Source organism: Ammospiza nelsoni, chromosome 13, assembly GCF_027579445.1.
Source record: "Ammospiza nelsoni isolate bAmmNel1 chromosome 13, bAmmNel1.pri, whole genome shotgun sequence".
Taxonomy (NCBI): Eukaryota; Metazoa; Chordata; class Aves; order Passeriformes; family Passerellidae; genus Ammospiza; species Ammospiza nelsoni.
In genome coordinates this window covers 14,014,689-14,033,346 of record NC_080645.1, presented here as the reverse complement: position 1 = coordinate 14,033,346, position 18,658 = coordinate 14,014,689, and the positions used below count along the sequence as shown (strand labels likewise).

The 18,658-nt window shown below is 48.6% G+C and overlaps 1 protein-coding gene across 2 annotated transcripts in view; it reads right to left on the bottom strand.

The window, feature by feature from the left end:
* Positions 1–92: 92 nt before the first annotated feature.
* GNAO1 (G protein subunit alpha o1) overlaps positions 93–18,658 on the bottom strand; it is a 141,231-nt gene continuing 122,665 nt past the window's right edge. Inside the window, exons 7-8 of one of the 2 annotated variants that reach the window (XM_059481176.1) lie at positions 3,823–3,976; positions 93–2,056 (exon numbers count right to left, since the gene is read on the bottom strand). In XM_059481176.1, coding sequence (XP_059337159.1) covers positions 1,869–2,056; positions 3,823–3,976 — 342 coding nt within the window. In that variant the 3' untranslated portion in view covers positions 93–1,868. Of the gene's footprint in view, positions 2,057–3,822; positions 3,977–6,715; positions 13,006–16,924; positions 17,079–18,658 lie in introns of those variants that run through there. The other variant, XM_059481175.1, reaches the window with a different exon arrangement.

Here is an 18,658-nt window from a genome sequence, read left to right as displayed (position 1 = left end):
AATTTTTGATATTTTTTCTTCCTCTCTTTGGAAGGAGGCAGGCAGGCGTGGGGGAAAGAAGGAGGCGGAGGCGTGGGAGGGAGAGCCCGGGGTACAGACAAACATTCTCTTTATTGAGCTACACATGAATTTTTCCATTAGTCAGAGAAAGAGATTGGCAGTGTGTAATATATCACAGAAACCTCACTGATTGGTAATAGAAAGGCTTAGAAAGACCTGGCGCTTTTTATATATATATATATATAATATCTTTTTTTAAGTTTCCTCTTTATTTATTCATTTTCTTTTGAACAGGTGTGACTGCTCTTCTTCAGCAAAGGTAACTCGTAAAAGTGAAACTGTGAAGACGTCTGGTTACTAATCAAAGTAGAAATGACAAGGGATTGGTCATGAAAACAGTGGCTTCAATGTAAACACTACATTCGATTTTTCTTGTTTTTTATTATTTTTAAGTTATTTTTTTGTGGTTTTGTGTGTGTTTTTTAAAAGTTTTAAATTATTTTCATTCTTGCCTTTTTTTTTAAGTTTGCTTTTTAAAGTTTTTTTTCTTTTTTTTTTTCCCCTTTTTTCTTATTTTGCAGCACAAACATCCCCACATGAGAGAGAAAACACCATTCACTAAAAGGGAGAGAGGACTGGGGCAGGAGAGGGGGAGAGAAAAGCAGCACAAAAAAGCATTCACTGGAAAGAGGTAAAAATAATAACAAAACGAAAACAAAAAAATACTCTAAACAAAAAATAAAAGAAACCAATATATATATATATTTGTATAGCCCTCCCTGATGTCCCTGGTCGGCCCTGAAGGAGGGATGAGGGGGACTATGGCTGGGGGGGCCGAGCTGTGCTTTTGGATACGGACCTGGAGAGTGAGCAGTGACCGGGAGCAGGGAGCTGCTAAACCAGGAGGGAAAAAATGGGAAAAACCCGCCGGCTCGGGCTGGTGAGGGCTTTGGCCTGAATTGGGGTGGGAATTCAGAAAATCCGACCTGAAACCCTGGGAAGGGAGCAGGAGGAGGATGCCCCACTGCAGCCTTCCCCCGGAACAGTCACGGTGGGAAATGGGAGAAGGTCTGCTTGTTTCTCTTTTTAGCTGTGACATGTGGCCGGGGGCAGTTTCCAATTTTTTCCCTCCTTCTTAAAAAAAAAAAAAAAAAAAAAAAAAAAAAAAAAAAAAAAAAAAAGAAAAGAAAAGAAAAGAAAAGAAAAGAAAAGAAAAGAAAAGAAAGAAAAATCTTTTTGTTTCTGAAGGTGGCAGCGGGGCCGGGGACAGGCAGGGGCAGCCCGGCCTTGCCCATGCTGGAAAAAAAACCAACAAAATAACAATAATTTAAAAAAGCCAACCCACAACAATGAATTATAATAATGATAATTAAAAATAGCAGCCCATGGTCAAATAACTGCTGGGAGGAGAACCGGAGTGCCCCCGGGCGCTGCCCTTTCCCCTTTCCCTGCCGGTACGGGGGAGCTGTGGGATGGTGGGGCCGGGCAGAGCCCCACAGGCCAGGGGTGCCCCAGGCCGGGACACCGCGGGCCGGAGGGAGGAGCCTGCTGGGACAAGGCGGTTCGAAAAAACAAACTAAAAAGGTGGGTGTGGATTTTTTTATATATATATATACGTATATATATAATTTTTCCTTATGCCTTTTTATTTACCAACTCGCATGATTATGATGACTTTTTTTTCTCTCCTTCAATCTGGTTTTTTTCATTTCTTTTTTTTTATCTTTTTTTTTCCCCGCGCGTGTGTGTGTCTGTGTGTCTGTGTGTGGTTGCTTTGGGGTTGTTTTTTTTTTCCCGTTATTTTTATGTTTCTTTTCTCTCCTGGCGGCGGGACCGCCACCCAAGCAGTCGCTGAGCGCCGCGCGGGGTCAGTACAAGCCGCAGCCCCGCAGGTTGTTGGCAATGATGATGTCGGTGACGGCGTCAAAAACCACCTGGATGTTGTTCGTGTCTGTGGCACACGTCATGTGGCAGTAAATCTCCTTGTTGGGGGAGCGGTTTTTGCTCTCGAATTGTGCTTGGATGTAGGCGGCCGCATCTTCGTAGGTGTTGGGACCTGCGGGCAGAGCGGGGTCAGGCCTGAGGGCCGCGTCCCTCCCTCCCGGCACACCCGGCCCCGCGCTGCTCGCGGGGAGCTTTCATTGGAAGAGAAACGGGCAAAATTATTCATTTTCACCCACCCTCCCCTTCACCCCTTAGCAGGGTCCGTTTTCCTCCCATCTCCCTCCTTCCCACACCCATTACCCTTCTGCTCCCCCTCTGCCCCATTTTCCCTGAAAACATCACACCCAAGCCCTGTGGAGGGCTCCTCCTTCCCTGGGTGTTGCTGCTCTGCCCTCTCCCCTTTTCTCCCGGGAAGGGCAGGGCAGGGTCCCCCAGGCAGGGCAGGGTGCCCCAGGTGTGCCCAGCCGGCGAGCCTGAGGGATGTCCCCGCACAGGGACACCCCCACACTGCTCTTGGCCTGGAGGTGAATGGCCTGGTGGCCCCTCGGCCAGGCAGGGGCAGGGATGGCCAGGAGAGCTGGTGGCCACCCCAACATCACCCATGGACACCAGCTGTACCCCCTCGGTGGGGCTGAGCCCCCGTGTGCCCTGCCTGGGGTGGCTGAAGGGCTCACCCTGGCACTGGGGTGGTGCTGGTGGCCCAGGAGCCGTGTGGGGACACACGTGTGGTGACTGGGAAACCTCCCAGTTTTTGCTTTGGGAAGGTGGGCTGGAGAGGCGCCAGATGTTTGAGCCGAAAAATGTGCATTATTGCCTTAAGCTGCTTAGGGCAGCGGGAGAGGCTGCGCTGGCCCCTCGCGGGAAGCCACAAAGCTGAGTTACGCCCCTGAAATCGCCTTTGCGAGAGCTGCTATTATCTGGAGATTTATTTTCCTTTCCCAGCTCGCTGGTTCCCCTCGTTCCTGATGCAGTGGGTGGCCAAAGGAGAGGGAGGCTGGGCCGGTGCCACCGGGCTGTGCCCCTCCATGGGGTGGCCTGGCTGTGCCATACAGCTGCACATGGGACAGTCTGGATTGTTCTACCAGGTGAGGAAATGCTGGTGCCTTCGGGATGGAGAAGCCTGAATGCCTCTGGTGGAAATGCTGGTGTACTTATGCTGTGGGGGAATGGGTGCCATCTTGCTGGGGGACTTCCTTGTCCCCAGGGTTTGGCATCCAGGATGGATGTGCTCTGGGTGGAACAGTTCAGAGACACCTCAGTATCTGCAGGGGATGCTCGAGTCTGAATTTAAACTGGCTTTTTTCTTTCCCTTAGAGAATTCCAAAGGATCTATTCTTGCCCATCTTCTTGGTTATTTATCCTTTTCCCCAGGCCATGTTGGTTTCAGTACAAAATGGATGATTCTCTAGAGGTTCCACAGATTCCTGCTGTAAAGGGGCTCTTTCCTCCCCCAGCCACACCCAGCGTGAAGGCACTCCTGGAGGATGCAGCCTGGAGGACCATGAGTCTTAGCTCCTCCTCTCACAGGAGATTCCCAGGAACCACCAGCAAACAGGATGGCTCCAGTGGTGGCCAGTCAGCTCCTGCCAAGTCTTCTTTCCACAGCTCCCTGTGCCCAGGCTCATTTCATCTCCTCTCCATTTGTCTTGATCCCCTCTCTGTCCCACCAGCTGCTCAGGCACCTTTGCCACAAGAACTGCCCCAGCCAGGACACAGCCCCAGCCCATGAGTGGGGTGCTGGAGCTGCATCACAGCTCATGAAGGTGCTTTTGCAGTGCTCCTGCACCCCCAAAGGCGCCCTGTCCCCTCTGTCCCCCCGGCCCCGGTGGCGCAGGGTGGGTGTCACAGCAGCTGTGCTGTGCCAGCCCCAGCACCTACCTGTGTACTCAGGGAAGCAGATGGTCAGAGGTGACTTCTTGATCTTCTCAGCAAATAGGTCTTTCTTGTTGAGGAAGAGAATGATGGAGGTATCGATGAAGAATTTGTTGTTACAGATGGAGTCGAAGAGCATGAGAGATTCGTGCATGCGGTTCTGCAAAGGGGAGCACAGAGGGAGAGAAGGGAGAGAGGAAGGCAAAGACAGAGTTAGAGGAGAGGAGAACATTTTTGTGAATTGAAATGGTTAGAAAGCAAAAAAATCTCTATAATAAGACAGTGGTAAATGTGAGCTGGTTACAAAGGTGGAGGAAATGGGGTATTGTGCTCCTCTTGGAGGCCAGGGCAGGTGTGGGGCTGCAGCTGATCGTCCCCCACAGCCCAGTGGGGCCACTCTAGAAGGGCAGACACTTGAAACCTCAAGGAAGAGCAGAGAAAAAAAGTCATTTGGTCCTCCCCTGCCACACCAAAGGAGTAGGGAAGGGGCCCTGTCTCTCTTCAGGGACTGGGTGCCCGTGAAGCATCCTTTGGAGAGCCCAAATAAAGGATGGACAGACAGCATCAGCCAGCAGCTTGGGCACACTTGGCATGGAGAGTGGGATGGAAGGGGCATTGGCCATCCCAGGGTGGCCCTATGGACCTGCCTGGAAGGGTACTTGGCCCTGAGTGGTGTCATTGTAGTGAGACCAGTGCCAAGGAATGGCCCAGAGCCTGGGGCAGGTCCTGTCCCTGGAAAAATCTTCAGCTCAGCTTTGAAAATACCCGTGCTGGCTGGGTGGCCCAAGGAGGTAACCTGCATGGTGGTAACCAGTACAGGTGCCTCTGCCAGCCCATTTCCCACCTCTCCTGAGAGTTCTGGGCTTGCAGGCTGCTCCAGGGAGACTTTAGGCTTGGAAAAACTTTGGTAGTAGCATAAGGGTAAATTTCTAAAAGCTATAGTTTTGTTGTTTTTTTTTTCCTTTTATTTTTTTCCATTTACATGTGGACAAAATCATAAACAGTAATTTTTCCCCTATGCTACCAAAGTTTCTTAAGAAGTGGAGAGCAGACAGCAGAACAGGAAGAGGTGAGGTGAGGTTGTCCTGTGCCCCACTGGGTGCCACAGGGCCCCACAGAGCAGGGTGCTCCCATGCAGGTGCATGCACTCAGTGTGAAGGTGCCACTGGACAGGACAGATCTGGCCCTCCAAGAGCTCCCAGGCATTTTCTCCATCATTAACTTGCTCTCAGAATCACCAGAAAGCCATTGCCTGCTAGTCCACTGACAGCTTTGGGGGACGTTTCAGGAAGCCCCTGTGCCCCTTTCCTTGTTTGTACCCAGCTCCTGGTGCAGACCCAGGGCTTGCTGAAATCTGGAGCTGCTGCCCCTCCCTGTGACCCCTGCTGGGGGCTGAGCCCCCCAGTTCTGGCTCGACTGCCTCAAGCTCACATGGGGACCCAGCTGCTCACAAAAGCCTTGTGGAAATCTCCTGGAAAGGCTCTGCAGTGGGTGGGCAACCCTTCTGCAGCAAACACCCCCCCACAACATCCCCCCACAACCCCTTTTTTGGAGGCACAGCAAAAGGGGGCTCTGGACTCACCAAAATCCCCGAGAACACGTGTGTTTGCTAATGAAATGATGACCCAATTACACATTTTGGAGTTTTCCATGAATGTTTTATTAGTGAGTCATTTTATTAGCTCCACTTCAACGGTAGCTTTTGCATGCAAAATTTAGCAGCTGTCTGATTTCATCTTGAAAGGCTTTGAGATTGCACTGTCGGTTCCTTGACAAAGAGTAGCTGGGGATGCCAGGCAGGCGCTTTCCAAAGCCTTGGGACTTCAATTTGATCCTTATCTTGAAATTAAAAAAAGGCTTTATTCATAGGGAAAACAGAAACTGCCACCAAAGGATGTGGTTCTTCTTGACTTGTGTTTGTTGCAAAATTGCTGGGTCTTGAGATTTTCATGGGGAGTATCAGGATGGGCTTTTCCTTGTTCATCTCCATTGTTGTCCTATATATGTATTTAATTAAATAAAGAAGCGATGGTGTTGGTAGAAGAGCAGCTGAAATAAAGCTTCTGCCCAGGGAAATGAGAATTCCCATTCAGGCAAAATAACCCTGATGACTTCAGGGTTCTGAACACCCAGGCAGAATCTGAGCAGGATGGTGTTCCGGAGAAAGTTCTAAAAATCCCCAGTATCAATACACAAAGCAAAATCCTTTCCCTCTCAGCCATTTACTTTTCTCAAAGCTGACCTGTAGTTCTGTCTGATTCACAGGATGGGCCATGTGGAAATTCCTGCCTGAGGATGGGTCCAGCTGAAGCCACATCACTGGAATTTGGTGAAGTCAATAGGAGCAATGGTTCATTTTCCTTTGCTGAGGTTTGTAGAAAATTTTCTCGGTTTCTTCAAGTTCATTACTTCTATATTATGCCCCAAATAATGGAAGATCTTTAGTTTAAACATAAAGGAACAAACTGGCTCAAGCATTGTTTGAAAGGGAGGGAGGGATGCTCCACGTTTTGTGCTACTGCAGGGAGGAGAACACACCATTTACTGAATTGAAGCAGCAGTGGATCTTCTGATTTTGTGCTCACACAAAGAAAAGCAAAGCTTGTGCCTTGTGAAGGATTTGTAACTGATGTGATGGAGGAAAAGGTGGGGCAGCATGGATGTTCTGCCCTGCTGCTGCCTCTGGTGGGCAAAGGAAAAAAAATCCTGCCAAATACTTACATAAAATGAAGTATCCTTTGGTTACATCCTTTTGGAGTCCTTATTTCCAGGTGGATGAGGCTCTGGCAGACAGCTGGTGCTGTGTGTTGTGCTGTGTGTTTGTGGAGCAGCCATAAGGTGAAATCACAAGTTTGAGAAGCTGGATGTGCTCAAGGGAGACACAATAAAACCACTCTCACACTAGAAAAGAGCTGGCACTTTATTAACATTTTGTAACTAATAAATACATTACCAACAGCCAATAAATTATTACAATAACTAATGCTCTATTAAACCAATGGACAGTCACTCTTCATACAAAATTACAGTTAATACAGTTTGGGCCATCAAACATGCAGGAGAAATGATTCAGCGGGAACCAGCAAAAGGAAAATGGTGACGGCCTCCGGTGATCCTCTGGGAATGTGCTGGGGAGCAGGAGCCCAGAGGCAGCAGGGTGATGGTCACTCTTCCCTTGTCGAGCTGAAGTGGGAAAAACGAGGTGGGGGAACAGGGCTGAGGAGCACAAATTAGGGACTGGGCTAATTAACAGGGCCATGGCTGGTGCTTAAACAATCCTGTCTGCTTGCCCAGCACCACCGGGTTGGTCCAGCACTGGAAAAGCTGGTGAGACTCAGGCACTGCTGAAAATGGTGTTTTACCTGCCATGATCTCTTCTCCCCACCTGGAGCAGCAGCTTTAGCTCTGGAGCTGCTTGCCTGCACTACAGTCAGGACTGGGTCTTAATTTCCAGGACACTGGGTGGAAGAGGGCCCGGGGCAGTGAGCATCCAGGCAGCTCCCAGCCCCTCTACCTCCTCTCCTGGTCTCTCCTCCCTGTGCCTACTGCACCCAGTGTCCATGAACAGTGCTGTCCTCCTGGGGAGATGGGGCTGTTTCCTGAATCCAACTCCCTTTCCCTCTGCCTGCAGGGTGCCAGCTGGAGGCTTTGGTCCTCCTCTCACTAAGGCATTGGTGTTTAAGAGCTGCCCTTGCTTGTGTTTGCACACAAATAAAGATCCCACAGGCTGCTTGTTGGGGCATCAGTGGTCCTGTGCAAAGTCCCTTCCCATAGCCCATAGAATACATATTCTCAGTATAACTATATAGGTCATATCTGTCAGCATCAATTACCCTGTGTCAGTGCTGGAGCTCAGGAATGACACAGTACCCTGGAGTCTCAGAGCCTTGGGGTCTGTTTGCCTGCTCTCTCCTGCAGGGAGGTGGAGGTGAGACAGTGGTCTGCAATTTTGTGCCACTTGGACCACGTCTCTGCTTTCTTGTGTGTGCACTGGGGATGCACTGAGTGATGGCTCTGGGTGCCCAGGGTGATGCTCAGTAACACCACTTCTACTGACCTTGACATGCCCAGTATCAGATCACTAATGAGTGCTTTAGTCTCCTTGGAAATGGGTGTGGAGTTTTTGGTGGGAAGCCTGAAGACAAACCATGAAAACACCCAAGCACACTGGAACTAAGCTTCTCTAATTGACTTGACAGATGGTCAGCCTTCTTCCAGGAACTCAGCAACTCTCCCTGGCTCCAGGAGACTTTGTGACCACAAAAGGCTTGGGACATGTCACACAAACTAACAGTGCAGGGTTGGTCCCCTTCCCAGCCCTGACTGCAAATCCCCCAGGGGCGATGTGTGCCTTGTTGAGCTGCACAGTGAGGCTGGGCACATGGGCATTTCTGGCAAAAGGACATCCTCTATGTCACATCCTGACCTCTTGGAGACTGCACTCCTGGACTGAGAACAAGGTCTGTTCCCTTGCAGGCAAGCACTGGGCTCATGCCATGATAGATTAAACCCACCAGATATGTTTCAATGTACATTAAAGACTGCCCTCATTAACACTTTCAGCGTCCTATGAAACAAAATCACATCGATAGAGGAGGCACGGCAGGCTCTGTCCCCTCCATGGAGGGACAGGCTGGCCGGCCATCCAGGGAAGGTGGTTGAAGGCAAGGAGCTAATTCCAGTACAGAACTCCTGGGAGCTGTAGTCGGAGTGTTTGTGGGCAGGCCGTGGGGCTGTGGCCGTGCAGGGAGGGCCGGGGCTCAGCAGTGCCAGATGGCCCCGCCGGGCGCTCCCGCAGCGCCGCTCCGGCCCCGCGCAAACCAGACCGTGTGCGGCTTCTCTGGGCACCATTAACAACTGCCTTTGGCAGCCTGTGCTGCATTTCAGTGTGTGCTTTCCCTGGGCATGGTTATTGCTCCTTCTCCCAGCCAGCCCAGCCACTGCATCCTCCCAAGGAGCTCTGCAGCTCAGCCCGGCAGCGCTGCAAGACTTTTCTTGTGTGGCTTTCTCTATTTCATTGAAATTGTTGTTTAAATAAAAAAGCTATTTGCATTTTTGTGGTCTCATGGCTCCACACCAACCCTCTCATTGACTATGGAGCAAGCCAACAGGGAGCTTCCTTCTTTCTTTTTGCTGCTGTCTGAAGCTCATCACGAGTTGCTAATGCTGCTTTCAATGCTGACACCCTTTGGATGCTTCTGCTGCTGGAACAGTGACCTGAGTCATTAAAAACCTTCTGCATCCCAAAACAGAAAACAGGCTGTTTTTTTTTTTTTTTTTTTGTTTTTTTTTTTTTGTTTTTTTTTTTTTTTTTTTTGTTTTTTTTTTTTTTTTTTTTTTTTTGCAAATTTCCACATTAGCTTTGAAGGGCAGCAGGGTGTATACATAGCTGTTTCCATTTTGTGCTTTTAAAATCTATTCTCCATGCCCTGGTAGGATTTCTGATGCAGCTGTACCGGTTGCACCGTCCCTGCTACATGGAGACTGCAAACAAACACAGCTCTGGACCTGCAAGGGTCTGGATTCAGAGCACAGCAATTGCAAAGCACAAGGAGCTGTTAAGAAAAGGCTTTTGAAAGCAGGCAATGCATTTAAAGATACTTTTTAGGCAACTGCTGCAAGAATTGCTGGTGTTTAGAAAAAGCATGGGGCAGAAGATTGCCTGCAGAAGGCACATCTGTCAGGAAGGGCTTCAGAGGATGCAGAAGCCAGCAATGAGTAATGATTTGGCAGGCGCTCTGCAGACAAAGATCTATACACGGCCATCAAGCAGGAGAAATAGTAGTGTTTAACACTGGAAGCATTTCATCTTCCAAAGGCTGCTTCCAGCATTTGTCAGTGAATCCTCATGACACTCGTGTGAGGGAGGGAATGTCAGCAGCTGAGATGAAGCTTTAGACACACAATGTGCCAAAGAAAATGAAAGAAGAGGCTCTTTGTGGCAACATTTCCTCTGCTTTTTCTCCCCATGGGGCACCAGCTGTTGATGGTCATCAACGTGGCAGGGACCTGCTGAGGCAGCAGAAGGGGCTTGGACCTCCCAAAGCTGGGAATGGGTTACCTGAATCCAGCCTGGGGAGCAGTAGAAGTGCACTGAGCCAGCACTGGCCACTTGACTGCATTTGGCAGAGTCTGAGGTTAATTTAAATTGTCTTTACCAAAATATTCCTGTGTGCTTTATGCTGGGAGCTCACAAAGTCTTGGTGTGGTGCTGCCTTCCCTGGGAACGGCTTCTGTTACTTATTTGCTTGGCTAAAACATCATTCACAGCAAGGGGTGGGAACAGAACATCTCCAAAACTCCAGTGCTTCTGATCAAACTCTTCTTATAGAGCTTAATAAAAGACCTGCATCCCTGCCAGCACCAGCCATCATCACTCTGGGCCCAGTGGTTACACAGTGTAGGTACCAAATGTAACCAATGTGTGGTTTTTCTGCCCTGATTTGACACAACACCCCCGTGGATGCTGGATGTTCCTGCTGGGGCTCAGACAGATGTGTGGGTGGGCTGTGGTATGAGAGGAGCAGGGAGGAGCTCCTGGTTTTGGCCAGCTCTTTGCAGGAGCTGATGTCATTGGAGGCATTTTAAGGCTGAGATGGTGAAGAGAAAGGTGGGTGCTGGCTTGTGCCGGAGCAGGGGAGGCAGGGAGTTGTGTTATTGCTGTTAGTGCCCAGCAGAGCAGCAGCAGGTCCTTGCTGCGCAATAGCAAATGCATCATTTAATGCTCTCTAGGGGTTACTGGCAGTTACCTGCCATGCTGGGCTGTAGCTGGCTGGATGGGTGACAGATACCTCATTTTCCTCTGCAGGCCTTCCCTGCTTGCTCACATCCCTGGCTGGGGATTTGTCACAAATGTCCCACAAATACTGTCCTGGCAGAGCACAGCCCCTGATGGGAACTCTGCTCTGGCTTCCAGGTGCCCTTCTCTTCCCATCCTTCCTGCTGTCAAAAGCTGCCTCATCTCTCTTCTGCAGCTTGTCTCTCAAAGCATCCCTAAGCCTCTCCCCCTGTCCTCTCCCTGCTGTGCCACCATATGTGTTCCTGTCACTGCCTCCTGCACACTGATTCTCACCTGGCCCCTTCCCTTCGGGCTGTGCTGCTCGGGGCTGCTCTCACAGCCTCTCTCCTAAATGAGCACAGTGAGAAGAGATATTGTCCTTCTCAACCACAGCCCTGAGGAGACCTCCTGAGACCTGAAAGCCACTCCTAGCTCAGGCTCCTAAGAGAGAACAGTTGAACTTCTGGCCAGCCTGCAAAGATTCATGTTTTTCAAGATAATGGACTTCTAAGAGAGGCAGAGAAGAGGCAGGGATGGATCAACACTGCCCACCTGCCTCCAGGTGAGGTGGGCCCTGAGTGGGACCTCAGAGGTGGTTGTCTCACCCAGGCAACTAACAAGCTTTTGGAGTGGATTTCTAAGAGTCCCTGCATGTCCCTAGAGGTGACACCCCACTTCTCACACTCCCTTCTGCCTTTGACTCAGCAGCACCCAGAGTTCTTGGTGGTGGCCACACATACCTCAGCCCACCTGCATTTGTCCTCTCTGAGGCCCCAGTTTTGCTGTGCTGGGTGCTACCCTCATCCTTCTCACTCTTCCCCTTCCTTCTTCCTTCCCTTGCACTTTTCCTTCCTACTCCATCTCTTGCTGTCCTTTGCCAGTGTTAACCATCCATCTCAATCCTGGTAGAGATGCCCTGACCGGAGACACCAACCCTGGAGCTGTCTCTGGGACACTCAGGCAGGAGGTGACACAGGAAAGCCACTGGCTTGTGCTCAGCCAAGGAGGCTCAGAGCACCTGGTTGTGCTTCTCAAGGGGTTCAGATGCCCAAGGGGCAGTGAAGGGCCACGAGGTTCTTGCACACTTTGCTGCTGCCCAAGCATGGGGAGGTTTCTCAGAGCACCTTTCCCATCTCAGGCACTTGATGTTCAGACTCTCCCTACAAGAAGACAGGGCTAAATATTTTTTATTCCTCAGCATTTCAAGGCTGAAGTTTGGAAAGTGATGCTGTGTGTTTGCAGGAGCACCACCTCTGCTGAATCACTAAGGCTGGGAGGTGCTGTGGGAAAGGTCCCCTGGCTGGATTCCTTGTCAGGATGCCGCTGAGTGTTGAGTCTCCATCAGGACACCATTCCTGGGGCATCTTCACTGCCTACATTCCAGAGATCCCAGCTCAGTGCCTCCATGGCCCCCACGGAAGTGCCTCAGAAATAGGTTACAGCAACCACTAGATAAATTTTATCATTAATTTTGAAAAACTTGAGGTAAAACTGCTACCAGTAATGAATGCTTTTAGACAAGGCTTAGTAGGCTTTGTTACTGTGTCCCTGTTACTCAGACACCAGCAGAACTCGATATGGCTGTTTTACTTGTTCAAATAGCTGTCTGGAAAAAAGGAGAATGTACAAATCCAAGCTATGGTAGCTGCATTTAACACCAAACCCTCCAGCTCTGGGGTCAGAACTGGAGCTGTAAGGTACCCTCAAAATGGTCAGGTTGTATTTAGCACTTCCCAAAGGAGTAGCGTTTTTTAAAAAAGGCAAATAACCAGGAGAATGAACAATATCACTTAATTTTCAAGGCAAAATAGAAATTTTGGTTCCAAACTACACTGTTCCTGACCAGTATTTTAAGGCTTTGATTTTTTTTCTCTCTTTAAAACTGAAGTATTTTTGTCTTTTGGCAGTTGAAATGCACTTTGTGGGAAATGCGTTAGCTCCCTGCACAACACTGTGAATTGGAACGGAGGAGTAGAATGGGGCAGCAAGGGAATGAACCAAAAAATGAACCAAAATAAAATAAAATGGGTCTGGGGAAAGCAGAACTTGCTGCTGCAGAGTTTTCTGGGACAGGAGGAGGGAATTATGCATTTCTTCCTTGTCATCTTCTGAGGAGGAAAAACCAAGGAAAGGGAGGACCTGTCCGCGGGAGCGGAGGATGCTCCAGGCGGTGCCAGGAGAGGAGGAGGAGGAGGAGGAAGAGGAGGAGGAGGAGGAGGGCCTTCAGTAGAGTCCACACCCCCGCAGGTTGTTGGCGATGATGACGTCCGTGACGGCGTCGAACACGAACTGGATGTTGTTGGTGTCGGTGGCGCAGGTGATGTGAGTGTAGATCTCCTTGTTGGCCGACTTGTTCTTGCTCTCGTACTGGCTCTGGATGTACGCCACCGCCTCCGTGAAAGCGTTGGGGCCTACAGAGAGCCAGGGAAAGGAGAAACAGGAGATTAAAGCAACCCCATCACCTGGAGCCTGCAGGGTGCCTGCAAACAGCCCTCGTGGGATGCGGGGAGCTGCTGCAGCCCAGGTGCCCTCACTCCATCTCAGGGATGGGCACTGCTACCAGCTAGGATTGCTGCCAGGCAGGAGATGCTCCCTGACTGTCAGCTCAGCTGTATTTTTATTCTGAGTTGCTGTTTATAGAGATGAAATAGATGAGGGAGCTGAGTGTTAAACAGGCTATGATAGAAGAAATTCCATATCGTGGTGACAAAAAATAGAAGAAATTCAGTAAGTGCTTGACCTAGGGAAAAGGCTTAGCTTTTTTCCTTTTTTAGATTTTTTTTTAAATTAAAGCTTCAGTTTTTGATGGAAGAGTTAACATGAATTGAAGGCAGTATTGGTAGCTGTGCCCTCCTTTCCCTAAGTCATTAAGAGAAAAGGACATTAAAAGATCCAGCCTCTGTTACAGGGCAAAATGGGCTTTTCTCAAAAAAAAAAAACCAAATCCCAACAAAAAGACTGAAACACAATGTCCCTTTTTAAAAAGGAATTAGGATTGCAGTACTCTCTGCTACAGCCGTGACTAAAATCACACTGTGAAGAGTTTCTTGTTTTGATATATAGAGATATCTGTACCGAACCTCATTAACCCTCAAATTTTATGGTAAATAGAGCTTAGAAGAAGTCATGCAAATGAGTAGATCCTTTCTTCTCTCGCCAGCTCTGACCCTGCTCACGCACACAGCTCCTTTTGGGCACCTCCTTAAGGCTGGTGAAGGCTCTGGCTGGCGCTGCCAGGCACTGCCTGACCCCCAAAAGGCTCCACAACAGTAAAACTGCTGCTTTTGGGTTCCTTTCTCTCCATGATGGTTTACTGATGGGAAATGCTGTTATTTGCTAGAGAAGTTTAGTGGGGCTGGAGATGTGCTGTGGTGGAAGCTGCTCAGAGAAATCCCACTTGCACACACATGCACTGCTAGGGAAAGACACAAATTCATAAAGATCATGGGACTTGAGAATAAGCGTGAAGTAAGAGAAGCAAAGTTTTTTCTGGGAGCAGGTTCCTGCATGGAGAGTTGTGTAAAGAATCAGTTCCACATGCTGAGCACAAGCAGCAGGTTATTTTATGAACAGGAAGTTGGTTGTTCAAACACATGAGGATTTAGATGCTTGATTCTGTCTAGGAGAGCAGGGAATCACTAATGCTAGCTTGGTTTAAATCAAGCTGTGGATTCTGCTGCTGCTTTACTAAGTATTGTGGATTAGTTAAAAGCATGAGTGAATTAAGGGGATGGAAATAGTGCTCCAGAAAACAGCAGGCAAATTTGTGGATGCAGTCTTCTAATAATTCCCTGTCAGCAGAACTAATGGACATCAGAAATTTCATTTCATTAAAAGCATTTTGTGGAACCTACTTGTGATGTTGAAAGTCTGCCTGTTCAGTTTATAGGCTTTTATAAAATAATTCTTTTTAACTCCAGGGCAACATTCTAATAATGTTGCTTTTTCATGAGGCCACGAGGGTTTCATCCTGTGGGCTGTGGCCAGCAAAGCAGGGGTGAGCAGACTGAAGTGTGTGCTTGGGTCTAAGGCCTGGGCTGAATGTTAGCACAGCTAACTCATAACAGCATTGCTGAACACCTGGGGGTGAGACAACTCCTCACCTCAGATCCCTGTTGGATCAGTAAAAGGACTTTCAGCAGTCAGACTTCTGATGACACAAGAGAGACAGGAGATCTATTGAGGGTCTCTGTTATTGTGAGCTTCCAGAAAATCATCCTGAAGGGATTTAGAGCACCTTTGGGGTGCCCTGAGACTTGGGAAAGATTGGTTTGGTTCACCTGTGGCTGAAGTGCTCCAGACAGAAGCTTTGTTTTCCTCTGTTTAATCAGCCAAGAGCTTTGCTCCATGTCTGCCTTCCCCACTGAACTTCCCTCTTGGGCTGGGATAGCTTGGGAAGGAATAAATGAAATCACATTCCTTCTTGTTCTGTCTCTCTGACATCAGGAGTTCTGTGAGAATGTTATTTCAGATTGAGGTTTCTGGGAGACAGCGGTGAAGATCTACAAAACCAGAGGCAAAGATCTACAAAATGTGATCAGGAAGGAGTGAGAGGTGAAGGTTTGCTTCACTGAGAAAAGGGAAGGGAAGAGGCATGACAGAAACCATCCAGTATAGACAAGCACTGCTATAAAGAAGATGATGATGAGCTGCTCTACAAGCCATCAAAAGCAGCAATCTAATTTGCAATGAGGAAAATTTGGGGTAGGCATTATTGTGAGCTCAGCTGTAAAGACTAAAATTTCCATGATTAGATCTTTTCAGACAAATATGTTGGGAATATGTAGGTTCTGTCTGGACCAAGCAGATGACTAGATGGCTGAAATGTGCTGGTGTGACAAACACCAAAATCTTCCCTGGAGAGGAAGCCTGCAGATGTTCTGAATTCAGCTGGAGTTGTTCAGCTCCACGGCCACAAACCATTCAGCCCAAAGCAGCAACGAGGGATCACTTTTGTCTATTCACGATGGAAAATCAAGTGCTCAGAGATAAGAAGCTCTGGGTAATAATTTGTTGGCCTGCCCAGAACCGTGATACTCCTGGTGCTCCTGGTTCACAACTGTGTTTCCTGACAAAGAGATTGGCTTCTCTCTCTGTCGGCTTGATTCATCTGGATGTCTCCGGTGAGTTTAAATAATTCATGATGATGAAAGTTTATTTTTGTGCCATCTCAGAATGGTAATGAGGGTTTGTGGAAGCTGGGAGATGCAGAGGGAAGCAGCAGGGTGCAGCTGCAGCCTTTGCATGGGTGATGGATTCCCATCATTAGTGGGTCAGATGCCAGGCAGGCAGCAGGGGCAGGGGGTTCTCGCACACTGCCCATCCCAGAGCTCCTCCTCTCAGCTCCACAGATCACCAAGGCCTCCTTCTCCCCAGCCAAGCTCAGGGCATGGCTCACTGTGGCTCTCCTCTGCCTGTACTATGGGCTAAGAGGTGTGGGAAGATCAAATATGAAACATCTTGTTTTCTACCTGCCTTTAACTGGAAGTGTTTTCATGTCCAGATGCTTGATGTCGGCAAACCTGAGGACAAAACTGGGGACTCTTCAACTGCTGTGATGAAAATGTATTGCTTGAGCTGAAGCAGCCAAGCTGTGAGACCTCCTGTCTGCATACTAGAAGGCTAATCATGGAATCATAGAATGGTTTGGGTTGGAAGGGGTCTTTAAAGGTCATCTAATGTAACCCCTCTGCAGTGAGCAGGAACATCTTCAACCAGGTCAGGTTGCTGATAGCCCCTTCCAGCCTGGACATGAATGTTTCCAGGATCATGATGATCCTACAGCTCTGCAGTGCCTGGAAGTGGAGAAAGTGGCCAGGAACTGCAGAGGGATTCTTTCTGTGGCCATAAGGGAGCATGGTTGGGTATGAAAGAACAAAGCTGTACTCCAGCTGAGGACAGGCTAACAAACCCTGTGTGTTGGTCTCCTGTCACCCATTTACAAGGGTTACACTCACTGCACCTTTCTGAGAGACCTGCAAGAAGGTTTATGATCCTGTGTGACACAGGGAACCAGTGCACGCGGGTTTGGGGAGTGCACAGTGGCCCCAGACCTGCAGGTGCTGCCTTGGCATCAAACTCACTGGTGAGGCGTAGATCAGTGGTGGTGGCCCACCCTGGTGGTGGTCAAGTCATCCTCCTGCTTTAAGTGGACCATGATGGGGCTGATGCTTTGGCACTTACTGAAGTAAAACCTGTAGTGAAGCCAATGGGAGCTGAAGCTCTGCATCTTTAGCCTTGTTGCCTGCGATACACTACAGCATCAGCCTGGCTGGGGAGAGCTCTGGGGCCCTTTGCTAAGCACTCCTGTAGAGCCACATTTCTCATTACCTGTGTACTCAGGAAAGCAGATACTCAGTGGAGATTTCTTAATTTTTTCCTCAAATATGTCCTTCTTGTTTAGAAACAGGATGATAGATGTATCTGTGAACCACTTGTTGTTGCAGATGCTGTCAAAAAGCTTCAGAGACTCGTGCATGCGGTTCTGCAATAGAAAGGAAAGTTCACATCAGGCCAAAGCCAGCGACTCAGGGATGTTCAACATGTAGGGAAATCTAAAACAACTAAATTAAGGAGGAAAGCAACAAAAAAGAAAATCTACAATATACATAATAAATTTATGTATACATACAGCTGAACATATACATACACAGATGCAATCCCTGTTACATTTGACATACAATTAGTAACTTAAGGGCATTTAACAATACAGAGCTGTTTTGATTTTGCATAACATTAATTTACAGGATCCCAGCTCACAGAAATCATCATGCACCATGCATGGATGGAGAATTATTTTTGCCCTTTGATCAGATTTATGTGTTGGTGTAGCTCATGCAGATTTTCTAAAATGTTTTCAATAATTTTTCTAAAATGTTTTTTCCACTTTCTTGAATGTGTGCGGCACACAACTAGTTACATTAACCAAGGACTGGTAGATCCTTGAATTAATCTAGAGTTGGAAGCAGACATCAAGGTGACATAATTTTGGAAATGACCTTGCCGTGACCTTTGACTGGTTTTGTTATTTTGTTTAGTGTTTTCTGTTGTTGCGTTTTTAATTTTTAAACTTTTTGGTTTTAGTTCTCTTGGAAGACGGCTCAACAGAAAGTGTCTTGCAGAGAAGAAAAAAGTGAAAAAGGAAGAGAAAATAGTATAAAAAGGAAAAACATAACAAAGAACATCTAAGAACAACCAGACTAGAAGTCAGGCAGCTACCACTGATGTTAGCTCATGCCTCTAGAAGAAGATTAGCAGAAGAGCCATACATCCAAATGTACGCACAACGAGAAGTCAGCTTTTTGGTTATAGGTCATGCAAAAAAGGACACAGAAAAGGAGAGAGATAAGAGGAATGGAAAAACCAGACCAGTTAGAGAGTTGCAAAGTCCGCCACATGGGTTTATGGTGGTGGAAAGAGCTCACGGCAAAGTCAACCAAGTGTCATGTTCCCCGCTGCTTTCAACTCCCAATTCGGTTTTTCTTTTTTTTTTTTTTTTTCTCGGTTCAAGAGAAGCTTCATACCTGCCAAATTTGGTTGGTCTCTCAAATGCTCATTTTTTGGCCTTTGTTTGGCTAGATAAGGTCAGACGGCCGAGGAAAAGCTGTGGTGGTGCCGAGGCTGGCGACGTTTGGCGCCGAGGCCGACGCCGGAGCGCGCACGCCGGTCGCGTGGCCGTCTCTCAGCCGGGAGCCGGGCAGCGCAGAGAGCAGGCGCGGTGAGGATGAAGCACACCCAAGAGTCAGGGGTTATCAAAGGCAAAGCATGGTACAGACCAGACCGGCTCCTCGGCTTTTCCAGCGGGATCTCCTTGGGGCTGCGCTCCCCAAACCCGCCAGTGCGCGTAAGAAACCAGTGACAGCCATCACCACGGGGACACTGGAGAGAACAGGGCTGCACGGGAGGGTTTTTGGGGTGGGTGCAGCATGTCCTGTTCCCCCCAGCCCTGGATTGGGAATGTGGAGTGGTACATGAGTCAGCTGGGGGCCTTCACCCCTCTCCCACTCCATTTCACACCTGTGCTGGCATAAAGCTGAGCCCAGCACTTCACTGATTAACACATTC